Source organism: Hydra viridissima, unplaced genomic scaffold, assembly GCF_058129835.1.
Source record: "Hydra viridissima isolate aposymbiotic clone 2 unplaced genomic scaffold, HvirCarnegie_v1 scaffold_14, whole genome shotgun sequence".
Taxonomy (NCBI): Eukaryota; Metazoa; Cnidaria; class Hydrozoa; order Anthoathecata; family Hydridae; genus Hydra; species Hydra viridissima.
The window spans coordinates 6,255,004-6,267,759 of NW_028324313.1; the positions used below are offsets into that span (position 1 = coordinate 6,255,004).

The window sequence follows — 12,756 nt, forward strand, 5'->3', positions numbered from 1 at the left end:
TGGAATTGAAGTTAACGAGACTAGTCTGTAGTTTGATGCTTTTAATTTGGTTCCTTTTTTAAAAAGTGGTATAACATTTGCCTTTTTCCACATATCTGGTATGCTTCACTTAGTGGTTCAAAAAGAAATTTAAATTGAAAAGTATTTATATTAAATTTATAATACAACAGGAAAACTCTAAAAATGGCAATGCATAACGTCTTGAAATAAACTACACACCAGAATACAACTGTGACACGAAACTCAAATGCCTTACCTGTTTTTATATGACAATTGGAAAGAAAGTTATCAATTAAAAGTCCGCGTAGCGTCACGAAAGATTTACGAAATAAGTTTACTTTAAGAATATCTCATCCCCCATCAAAATTTAGCCAAATTTTATATTTTGCGTATCAAATCTACATGAACATCTAAATTTATCTGTAGAATATTACAACCCTTAGTAAAAGTTTCCATCAAGTATTTTAAATAATTAACATCCCCGAAGAGAATTTTACTTAAAGTTTACTTATCGCTTTAAATAAATATGATATAAAAATATTTCGCACATACACATAATAGTTCTAAATATAATAGTTACATCCTAGTTTAAATTTTTAATTAGGCGATTCCAAAATTTTAAACGGATAAAATATTCTACTATACATAAAAAAAACCGTGAAATTTTCGTTAAAAAAATCCCGTTACATAAAAAACCCGTGAAAGTCACTGTAATTATTGGCGTTCATAGAGTTGTAATTTTGGGGAAATGTTTTAGGGGAAATGTTTTAGGGGGGGGGGTTCAGTGACCAGAATGCACAAAAAATGCACCGAAACTTCAAGTTGAGATTTTTTAACAGTTAGTGACATATTTTTTTTAATAGTTAATTAGTTAGAAATACACAGTAGTTCAAAAAAAAGCGTAAATGTTACTGTTTTTTTTTTTGGTTTTGTTTTTTTGTTTATCTAATTAACGAGGATAAATTATCGAAAATAGCTGTGATAAGGTTACAAATTCCATTAAAGCATTATGGAAGTTTTTTAAAAAGCATTTCATGGAAGAAGATCACAATTTTATTCGTTTGATAAATTGTCATCATAGTTTTATAGAACAAATGTCTCATCTTTCATCAGAAGTATTAATGCAGCTCCCTTTTACTAGACAAACAAAAACTTAAAGACCGTTGAAAAATTTTGAGTATTTATCTTAGACGTAAGAAAGCCAAAGCGATGACATCAACGGATGGACTAGAATTGGAATAGTTTGCTTATTCAGCTGTGATAAGAATGAAATGTGTAAACAAAGATGCTTCAGATGTTACCAAACAAGTTACAAAAAAATTACACAAAAAATGGAAAAGATAGAATCTATTTTCCAACGCCTCAGAAATAATACTGTACTGAGATATGACTATATCCATTTACAAGTATAACTAAAAAGTTGTTAATGTAGAGTAGCTGGGTAAATTAATGTAGAATGGCTTAGTAATTATCTTAGAATTAAAACTATTGAATGTAACTAAAACTAGCACTAAACTTTCAATGCTAGTTCCTCGTTATGTTTCATAATAAATCTTTGGGCTTAAAGTTGAAAAGCTCTGAAAATTATTTACAAATTTGCTTAAAATGTAAAAATATTCCTAACATATATATATATATATATATATATATATATATATATATATATATATATATATATATATATATATATATATATATATATATATATATATATATATATATATATAAAGTCAAAAATTATTCAACACGCGATATTTCGCTTTTAACATGTGGTCATATAAATCGTCTCATTGTATTATATTAGGATATAATATAAAGTAAGTATTAAGAACAACTTTTTTATTTTTCAAATTTTTTGAAAACATAAGTTAGATTTCGGTATGACGAGAAAAAAAAGACGATCATCTACCTTAGTCAAACTTGGAAAACCAGGTTAACTACTTACTCTTTTTAACTTTAAACTAATTCTTATTAAAAGCCCTTAATCGGTAATTTAGTTTCCCGAATATTCTTATAATGATTAAATATAGTTTTAGGTTACAAATTTTACAAACGTCCATGGACTACCGATGCGAGCCACGTAAACCAATCAAAATTCAACACTTCAGATAACATGACCAATCACAGCAACACACGAAAACAGAGCTAAGATTTAATGTTTCTTCAGTCGAAGTTTTTCAAAGTTAATCGAAAGCGGTGTTAGTCTAAATACGCCTCAAATAGTCATATAGTGTCAGAAATAAAAATGAAAAAAGTTTTTCTTATGCTCTTAGCAGTTACATGCACAGTTTATTGTGCGGATAAAGACGACAAGAAGGATGATAAAGAAAAGAAAGAGAACTTCGGAACAGTAATTGGCATTGATTTGGGAACAACTTACTCATGGTACAGAAAAGTTTAATATGATTTTTGTCAATTTTTAAATTGTTAATGGGAATAATGAATAATTTTAGTTCATTTGTAATACCACACTAAACTTATGAAGAAGTAAAGCATTTGAATCAAAAGATTTTGCAACAAATAATTATTATGTCATTTATTTAGTGTTGGAGTCTTTAAAAACGGTCGTGTTGAAATCATTCCTAATGACCAGGGTAACCGTATTACACCATCATACGTAGCATTCACAAATGAAGGAGAACGTTTAATTGGAGATGCAGCAAAAAACCAACTTACATCCAACCCAGAGAATACAGTTTTTGATGCTAAACGTCTCATTGGACGTGAGTGGTCTGACAAATCTGTGCAGCATGATATCAAATATTTTCCATTTCAAGTTGTAGAAAAAAATAAGAAACCACACATTAAAGTTCAAGTTAAAGAAGGGGAATACAAAACATTTACTGCTGAGGAAATAAGTGCAATGGTTCTAGTCAAAATGAAGGTAAGTATCTTCTTCATATCCTAAACATTATTCCCTACAAAAAAATCTGTTTGGTTTTCTTTGTTCTAAACAGTTTTTTCTTTTTTTTTTTTTTTTTTTACAGGAAATAGCTGAAGCCTACCTAGGGAAGAAAGTTACCCATGCAGTTGTCACTGTTCCAGCTTATTTCAATGATGCCCAACGTCAAGCTACAAAAGATGCTGGTGTAATTGCAGGACTAAATGTGATGCGAATTATTAATGAACCAACTGCTGCTGCTATTGCCTATGGCTTAGACAAGAAAGAAGGTGAAAAGAATGTACTTGTGTTTGATTTGGGTGGTGGCACGTTTGATGTTTCACTTCTAACCATTGATAATGGTGTTTTTGAGGTTGTTTCAACTAATGGTGACACTCATCTTGGAGGTGAAGATTTTGATCAACGTGTTATGGAGCATTTCATTAAATTATACAAGAAGAAGAAAGGCAAAGATATTCGCAAAGACATACGTGCTGTTCAAAAACTAAGACGAGAAGTTGAGAAAGCTAAGCGTACTCTCAGTACTCAACATCAAACACGTCTTGAAATTGAATCATTATTTGAGGGAGAAGATTTCTCTGAAACTCTTACTCGAGCAAAATTTGAGGAGTTGAATATGGATCTATTTAAATCCACAATGAAGCCTGTTAAACAAGTTATTGATGATTCTGGCCTAAAACTAAGCGAAATTGATGAAATAGTCTTAGTTGGTGGTTCAACTCGTATTCCAAAAGTACAAACATTAGTTAAAGATTTCTTCCAAGGAAAAGAACCCAGTAGAGGTACAGTACACTAATTATTGCATTAAATGTGTTTAAAAAAAGCAAGTTTATTATATTTGATTTAAAAAAGATAAATATCTTTGTTTAGCCATTTAGCTTTTTAATTTTTTAATATCATTAATTAGGAATAAATCCTGATGAAGCTGTTGCCTTTGGAGCTGCAGTCCAAGGAGGTGTTCTCAGTGGTGAGGAAGAAACAGAAATTGTACTTCTTGATGTTAATCCATTAACTCTTGGAATTGAAACTGTTGGTGGTGTAATGACCAAACTAATCAGTCGTAACACTGTTGTTCCAACCAAAAAATCACAGATCTTTTCTACTGCTGCTGATAACCAACAAACTGTCACAATTCAAGTTTTTGAAGGTGAACGTCCAATGACTAAAGATAACCATCAGTTAGGAAAATTTGATTTAAATGGTATCCCTCCTGCTCCTCGTGGTGTTCCACAGATTGAAGTCACCTTCGAAATTGATGTTAATGGTATTCTTAGAGTTAGTGCAGAAGATAAAGGTACTGGTAAAAAAGAAAAAATTACCATCACAAATGATCAAAATAGATTGTCCCCTGAGGATATTGAGCGCATGGTTAATGACGCTGAAAAATTTGCAGATGAGGACAAAAAAGTTAAAGAAAAAGTTGAGTCACGTAATGAATTTGAAAGCTATGCTTACTCATTAAAAAACCAAGTTGGAGACAAAGAAAAATTAGGAGGTAAACTAAGTGAAAGCGATAAAGCTGAATTAGAAAAAGCAATCGAAGTAGCAATTAAATATCTTGAAAGCCATCCTGATGCATCTTCTGAGGAGCTTAAAGAAAACAAAAAGAAATTAGAGGACATTGCTACTCCAATTGTTAGCAAAATTTATCAACAAAGTGGAGGTAAACCTGGTGATGGTCCAACACCTGGATCAGATGAGAAAGAAGACAAAGAAGAACTATAAGAAGCAAAATTTTTAGGACATTTTTAAATTTGAAAGAACTACTTTTTATAAATCATGAAGTAGACTACATAGATCTATAGATATAATACTAGTATCACTAAGTATAGCTATTGTCTATCTCGAATTTTACTTTTATAAGTTTTGCAGAGATATCTTTGACCATTTTTTTCCCTGTAAAAACGTATTTATTTCAGGAAATTTCTGTAAATAATTTAAGTAAAGAAATTTATATTACGTTTCAATTTGTTTTTTTTATTTAACAAGTATTGTGTAAATGATAAGTTTACAAGCAAAAATTTTGCTTAAATCTGGTGTCACTAGCAGTGCACAGTGGGCCAGTAGGTGGGCAAAATGGGAAAAATTTTAGTTGTGTAATCTTGAAAACCTACTTAATTTTAGTATCTACATATATTAGGAGAAATCTATTGATAATTTATTTATATTAAATCCCTTAGTTACCAGGACTCTAAGCATTTGAATATTGAGATAAAATTAAAAAAAAAAAAATTATAAATAAGTAATTAACGGTGACATCAACGTTGTGTTATATTTCAATTACATCTACGTTTTTGAAACAAAAAATTAGTACATGTTATTCTAGAGTATTTAGAGATAAGAAAAACCAATGTGTGAAATAAATTTGTCATAGCATGTTATCTCAGTTATACTTTGAAAATCACAGATTAAAAAAAAAAATTTCTTAAGAAACTTATTTTTTGCCGCACAATAACTAATAATTACCACAATTTGCCATGTGTTGTCTTATATTTATTTGAGCTATATGATGCTTCAATCGAGTTTTAATTGATTGCTCGTCCCCTTAAATCCCCGTTCAGATTTTATGTATGTTTTAACTTGGTTGCTATGGTACTAAATTTTGCATAGCAACAACTCATTTTTACATTAACGTTGTTTTAACAGTATTTTACTTGCGCTAAATACACAATATTGGGGGTATGTATTAAAATGAGATTCAGAATTCTTATGAGGTTAACTTTTTTTGGTTACTATGGATACCTTACTTTGCATAACATAGCAACAACATATTTTCGGTAGTTGTTAGTAATTTAATTACTAACACTGACAGTAATTTAATTACTTTTAATTTTAATTACTAACACTTGTAGTAACTTAATTACTAACAAGTATTAGTAGTCCAGGCGGCATATATATTATAACATTTTACTTTTAAATACAAAATACTTGTTACAATAATTATTTAGATATGGTTTTGTTAAACTTAGACATTCATAATTTTCTCCAAAAAAACAATCTTAGTATTTCAAAACAAAATATTACTGAAGATATATTAAAATTTATTCAGTCAAAATTTGCTGATTTTAAAGACGTTGATTTTAGACATGCTGTTCAACGGTTTGTTTACTTGTATAAAAAAAAGTGGAAATCTGCAAACTATACTGTGAAAAATTTTGAAAAGAAGTTTGTGAACTGGCTTAATGAATATTTAATTGTCAGAAAAAAAGACAATGAACCAACTGCAAGTAGACGTGGTCGAAAACCAGTTGCATTTGATAATAGTTCTAATAAAACTAAAAAACGGCGTGTATCTTGTTTAATTGAATCTCATTCATCCAATGAATTATTTTTTGCTGCTAATAAAAAATTTAGAGATGAATCTGTTGTTATTGCTGCCAAGAATGTTTTAAATATATCAAATACAGATAAAGCAACTAAATATTCAGCAGACGAAGCACTGGCTTTAATAATTGATGCAAGTCTGACAAAAGCTTCCTATCAATTGATTAGAAGCGGAGCCTTGGAGAAAGAATATAACATCTACCCCGCTTACAATGATGTCAGAGATGCAAAATTGAAATGTTATCCTGCAAACATAACAGTGGAGGACTATTCAGCTTCAGTTCCTTTAAAAGATTTAATGACTCATAATTTGCAAAGAATCTGTGCAGTTCAGGAACCAGTGCTAAGGCACTTGATATTGAACGACCAAGCAATAAAAACAATGACACTAACGTGTAAGGCTGGTTTTGATGGTGCTACTGGCCAAAGCATTTATAAACAAGTTTTATCAGAACCCGACATTAACAGAGATTTAAAGCGTGAAGAATCATTATTTATTACTTGTCTTGTCCCATTGGATTTGACTGGATTTAACAACAGCAACGAAAAGGTGCCTATTTGGAGAAATCAAAAGCCGTCCTCCACAGCCTATTGTAGACCCATAAGATTTGCATACAAAATGGAATCCAAGGAATCTGTGATTGAAAAAGATCAGTACATTAAAAGTGAGATAGAAAGCTTGGGTATGATTTTATTAGAGGTTTGCGGATCTTCTATTGAAGTGAATTGTATTATTGAACTTACAATGATTGATGGGAAGGTTCAAACAATATTATCTGAAAAAAATAACTCATACCAATGCTGTTCAGTGTGTGGTGTCTCTCCAAAAAATATGAATAGTCTTGATATCCTTAATATAGATTATACTAACAGAGAGTTCAAATATGGTCTTTCCAGTCTTCATGCATGGATTCGATTTTTTGAGATGTTATTGCACATTGCATATAAAAAAGAAACAAGAAAGTGGCAAGCAAGATCTAAAGAACACAAAGAAAAGGCATCTGTAGCTAAACAAAAGATTCAGACTGATTTTATGAACAAAATGGGACTTGTTGTTGATTTCCCTAAAAGTGGTGGTTCTGGAACAAGTAATGATGGCAATACCTCAAGGCGTGCTTTTGCAGCATATGAACAAACAGCTGAAATTCTGGGTATTGACCAAAACCTTATATTCAGATTTTACATTATCTTGGTAACGCTCTCTTCAGGATATGAAATAGACTGCTTAAAGTTCAAGGATTATTGTTTTGACACTTTTAGACTATATGTGTCCCTTTATCCATGGTATTACATGGCTCAATCAGTTCACAAAGTATTGATACATGGACATGACATAATTAAAAGCCTTACATTACCCATCGGACTTATGTCAGAGGAAGCTCAAGAGGCTAGAAATAAAGACTTTAAATCTTATCGCGAAAATTTCAGCCGAAAAACATCCAGAAAAGCAACAAATACTGATCTTATCAATAGATTCCTAGTTTCCAGTGATCCTGTTATTTCATCATTGCGTAAATCAACATCACACCAAACAAATCATAAAGCATTTCCTTCAGATGTTTTACAATTACTTAAACAATCTTCAAACGATATTATTGTTTTATAATTTTTTGATGTAATTTAAAATTGATAACGTTTTCTTGCACTATTTTTTGCTTTTATCATTCCTAAAACATTATTTACCTAAATACTCAATTTTTATTCAATATAGGTGGGTCAAAAATCCGATAAGATATTCAAATATCAATTTACCACTTTGTAACTAAGGAAAGTATCCGGTAACTAAGCAATATAAGTATCCATAACAACTAAATTTAAAAAATTATCACTTTTGTAAGAAGTGTGATCTCATATTGGTACTCATGCCAAATTTAGTGAATATAGCACTTATAAAATATCTGCAGATAACAAAAGTAGGTTGTTGCTAAGCAAAATAAAGGTATCCATAGCAACGAAATAAAAAAATATTACCTTCATAAAAAGCGCAGACATCATATTAGTACTCATACTAATTTTAGTGAATATAGCTCTAATATTAAATTAGTTATGAATTTTGTCCAGTAAAAGTGCATTCTGGCCCACTGTGCAGTGTTATAAAAAAAATTTGGTTCGATGAGAATTATGCTTTTATAATGAAGATGGCCTTTTAAGATCATTACGGAGCTATAGGAAACTCCATTCCTATACGAAGCTTCTGCAGTTCACCTGGACTTCCCATCTATTTGACTCTTCATATGGAAATCCTACCTGGATATTTGCAGGGCATATATCCCTTAAGATATCCAAAATTAATCACATCTCCTAGCACACCGTTGCCGTGTATAATAACTACAATATAGGTATGTAATAGAGTGACACGGATAGAGAAACCATTCAAATTGTTTCAGTTTCACCACATCCAATCACCGCATCAGAAATAGTTTACATACAAACATTTTATACTCTGACATACAGTATTGGACAAAACATTTGCAACCAAATAATGCTAATTTAGTTTCTTTATATAAAAGTGCTGCATTTTTTCAATTTAGAGAAATAACTATGTAACTGTTTAGAGACAAAGTTCTTCAAGTCTTATTCATCACAAAGTTCATTATTTGTACACGAAAATTGATAAATTAATCAAAAGTATTAAACAAAGTTGATTTCCTTCTGGACAAAACAAGTGCAACTCGACAAAATGTTGACCAAGCTGTATTTCGCTATCAATATTTCGTGGCGAATCCTTTGTTGTCGATCACAGCCTTGCATCTTCGAGGCATAGATTCGATCAGGTGATCAATGAAACTTTGTGGAATCGCTGCCCAGGCCTTTTGGATTTGTTCAAACAGTTGATCCTTATTACGAACACCTTCAAGATTAATTCTGCGGTTGACGATCTCCCATAGGTTCTCCATAGGATTGAGATCCGGAGATTGAGGCGGCCAATCCATCACCGATAGGTGGTTGTCTTGAAACCACTGCTTGACTACTTTTGCAGTGTGTTTCGGATCGTTGTCTTGCTGAAAAACCCATTTTATTGGCATATTCAATTCAGCATGAGGTAACAACATCTTTCAGGATATTTTTATTCATGAAACGGTCCATCATTCCATCGTTTCGATGTATTGGACCTAGACCGTTAGCAGAAAAATACCCCCAGACCATTACATTGCCTCCACCATGCTTCACGGTCTTATGGCAGTAACGTAAATCGAGGCGTTTTCCGGCCGGTCGACGTACACGGCAAACGCCATCGCTCCTAATGATGTTGAACTTCGATTCATCACTGAACAGGACAGTTCGCCATTTCTGCACATTCCAGTCAATATGAGATGTAGCAAACAGGAGTCTTTTCTTCTGGTCTTTTAGTGAAATCAGCGGTTTCTTTGCAGGACGTCGAGAAAACAATCTGGCTTCAACAGCACGTCGTCTGATTGTTCGGTCCGATACAGGCAGCTCTAATTGCTTTTGTATCTCGACTGATGATATCCAGGGATCCTTCTTAACGGATCTGACGATCATAGAATCCTCTCTAGAAGTGGTGGAACGCGGTCTTCCACCTTTGTTATCTGCTGCCAACTTCCCCGTAGAACGATATTTGGAACATAGTCTTGATACGGTCCATTTTTTCACGCGATTTTATCACAAATACTTTTTTGTGACATTCCACTTACGTAATCGCCAATAATTTTCTTTCTTAGTTCCAATCCAAGACTGTCGGGAGCCATTTTTGCACTTGAAGTCATAAAAATAATAAATATTTCTGGATGCTACTGGATGCTTCCAGATGCTTCTTCTGGAAACTTCTGGAAGCTTCTGCATGCTTCTGGAAACTTCTGGATACTTCCTTCAATTGTTAAAAAACTTCCGTGACGTTGACACGGACCAGACTTAAAAAAATGAAACAAACCAAAAAAGTTGCACTTATTTTGTCCGCTGCAAAATGGCACTTGTCAACGAAATTCTGCCTGTGTGATGTCACCTGTCAGCTGACTGCTCATGTCATGGCATGCTATGACTCCAGACTCCTGAACTGTTTGCTGTGGTAGTATAGTTCGTTTCGTTTTTAAGACATGTAAAATTAGGAACTCTTTTTAGCATTGTTCGATGTTGGTTGCAAATGTTTTGTCCAATACTGTAATTTTAATACAAAAATTACAACTGTTCAGGGTTGAAAAATACTAACAAACAACTATTCTCTGTTTTAACCATGCAAAAATGAGAGTACATCAACACAATCTAGGCGAAGTTGTGTCCTACCCTTCAGTGTTCTTACAGCAATTAAAATGACTGTTCTGATGATTTGATTGTGGCTGGAATTGACAACACTGGTTGTGCTACCTGTGACAACTTTGGATAGCCTGGTTTTACTTTTTCAATATGAAATGTTATCAAAATCTGTGCCGTTCCAGTAGCTGTCAACTTCATTGATGACAGCTTATTTACCGTATATACTCGCGTATAAGTCGAGAAATTTTGGACGAAATATTTACTCTAAAACAGCAATTCGACTTATATGCGGGTTAGAAAAAAAACAAATTTATTCCTAGAAATTTTTTTTCGTATTTCTTATTAATATTGATTAAAAAATGTTTCATTTAATATTGATTTTGTACTGATTTTTGGATCGACTTATACGCGAGTATATACGGTATATACGAGTATCCACTAAAAAATCACTTGAATTGTCTTTATGCATTTTCTTTTTTCTTCAAGTGGCTCAAGAGGTATATTTTGAATTGAGTCTAAGGATTCTCGACGTAACTTATACTGTCACCGTTTTTTTAAATACGTTTGCTTAACGTTAATTTATCCATGTCTGATTATTTATCCAAGTAAAAATTACAAATTCTAACTAAATATATGTACTAACTTATTAATTTTACTAAGACAAATGATACAAAATCAAATCTCAATGCAAAAGGGGATCTAAATAACTGACTTTTTTTTTATTTTTTATGAAAAAGATTTTTTTGAGATGGTCTCATTTAACAAGGGAGTGGGAAATTCTTATTAAACTTGTCTTAAATATTAAACTTGTCTATTATTTAATAATCAAAAGTACAAGTTTATTTTATGCTCCTAATTCTTATGAGATACAGTTTTAACTACAGTAATGTCAATCTCTTTAACAAATTTCAAAGAAGTTCGTGAGTCTTTCGGCTCCTACTTTGATTGTGCTATTCTATTTATTCAGTTTCTCTTTGGTTATCGTTATTTAATTACTATTTTTTAAAATTAATTACCTTGGGTGTCTTAATAAAGTGCGAGTTAGTAGGAAAAAATTAAAAATTAATAAGCGTCCCTCCTCTTGTATTTAGTACCCGAGAATATAACAATTTTGAGTAGTTTAATTCGAAGGACAAGTATTGCACACTTTGCCGTCTAGCATTTAATGTTTTCACTTGAAAATGCTGAACTGTAAATATTTAACCATTGATTTTAGTTTTGATAGGAATAAAATGTCTGTCTATCGATAAAAATAAACTCATCTTTGATGATGGCATTAGTTTCTTTAACAAATCGGTCTACACTATCGCACGGAATAAGAGCCTGAATTTTGACGATATATTTTGCTACGATTTTCTGTTGATCATAATTGAGTTGGAACTAAAGAACTCATGAAAATAAAAAAAATCTGAATCTGCTGCTTCAAATGATTGCTTCAATTTTTTTTACTTTTCACTTCCATCAACACTCCACTTGAAAGTAATTTATAAATGTAAATCTTCATCTTTCAAACTTCATATTGATAACGTAAAGTAGTGACGCTATGTGATTAACAAGGTCATGTAAGAAAACTTCTGCTGATCTCTCTCTGACTGTAATTTTTTTAGGTAACGCTTGTTTTTCTCTTCAATATGCTCAATGTATGGCGGATACAAGTTTCTTAAGTTCTTGCGAATTGCAAGAACTTAAGAAACTTGTATCCGCCATACATTAGCATATTGAAGAGAAAAACAGACAAAGTATAATGTCGAATTTTAATTCAGTGAATATCGACAGTTTCCTCATAAGAATATGAAACACTGTTTTCCTGTGAATTACAACTTTTGATAGTGGGTTTTATCGGGTGGCGAGGAATGTCAAATGTAAATAAAGCTAAATTCCGGTTTCCTTCAGAGTGCAGTTTCATGGAAGCCAAACACAGCTGTTCTTTACATCTCAAATTTTCTTCCTCATTTAATCTTCTGCAGTTAGTATTTTTGGATAACTCACAAAAGCCCATTTATGAGAAGCCTTAACATTTTTCACACCATTTTTAGAACTCATCAATTATAATCATATCATTTTAGCAAATGTGTTGAATTATTTTAATGTTTTAAACCTATTACTTATCTAGTAAAAAGGTCGTAAGATCATTGCCAGTCCTATTTGAGACGAAGTGTTCGTAACAAAACTTATCTTTAAATTACGTTTGATCCATAGATAAAATCAAAAATTTTATCTAACTTCATTTATCAAAATATACTGTTACATCATTATCTTAAAAGAATATAACATAGTAATAAAAAAAAATAATAGTAATAATGATAATAATAATAATA

The 12,756-nt window shown here is 31.6% G+C and overlaps 2 protein-coding genes across 2 annotated transcripts; both read left to right on the forward strand.

Annotated features, from left to right (window-relative positions):
* The first annotated feature begins 1,869 nt into the window (after positions 1-1,869).
* On the forward strand, positions 1,870-4,869 carry LOC145182053 (endoplasmic reticulum chaperone BiP-like). The gene is made up of 5 exons (XM_080057296.2): positions 1,870-1,932; positions 2,031-2,385; positions 2,545-2,884; positions 2,988-3,684; positions 3,810-4,869. Exons 2-5 carry the CDS (start codon positions 2,246-2,248, stop codon positions 4,625-4,627), a joined length of 1,995 nt encoding a protein of 664 aa, XP_079913422.2. The 5' UTR covers positions 1,870-1,932; positions 2,031-2,245; the 3' UTR covers positions 4,628-4,869.
* An 854-nt stretch (positions 4,870-5,723) lies between these two features.
* On the forward strand, positions 5,724-8,306 carry LOC145181252 (uncharacterized). Its single transcript, XM_090072279.1, has one exon. The coding sequence runs from the start codon at positions 5,853-5,855 to the stop codon at positions 7,830-7,832; it is 1,980 nt and encodes a 659-aa protein (XP_089928405.1). The 5' UTR covers positions 5,724-5,852; the 3' UTR covers positions 7,833-8,306.
* Positions 8,307-12,756: the final 4,450 nt, after the last annotated feature.

Coding starts and splice junctions, on each gene's coding strand:
- LOC145181252 (XM_090072279.1), top strand. CDS start 5,853: ATGGTTTTGTTAAACTTAGACATTCATAATTTTCTCCAAAAAAACAAT.
- LOC145182053 (XM_080057296.2), top strand. CDS start 2,246: ATGAAAAAAGTTTTTCTTATGCTCTTAGCAGTTACATGCACAGTTTAT. Junction 2,386..2,544: donor TTGGGAACAACTTACTCATG/GTACAGAAAAGT, acceptor TCATTTATTTAG/TGTTGGAGTCTTTAAAAACG. Junction 2,885..2,987: donor TGGTTCTAGTCAAAATGAAG/GTAAGTATCTTC, acceptor TTTTTTTTACAG/GAAATAGCTGAAGCCTACCT.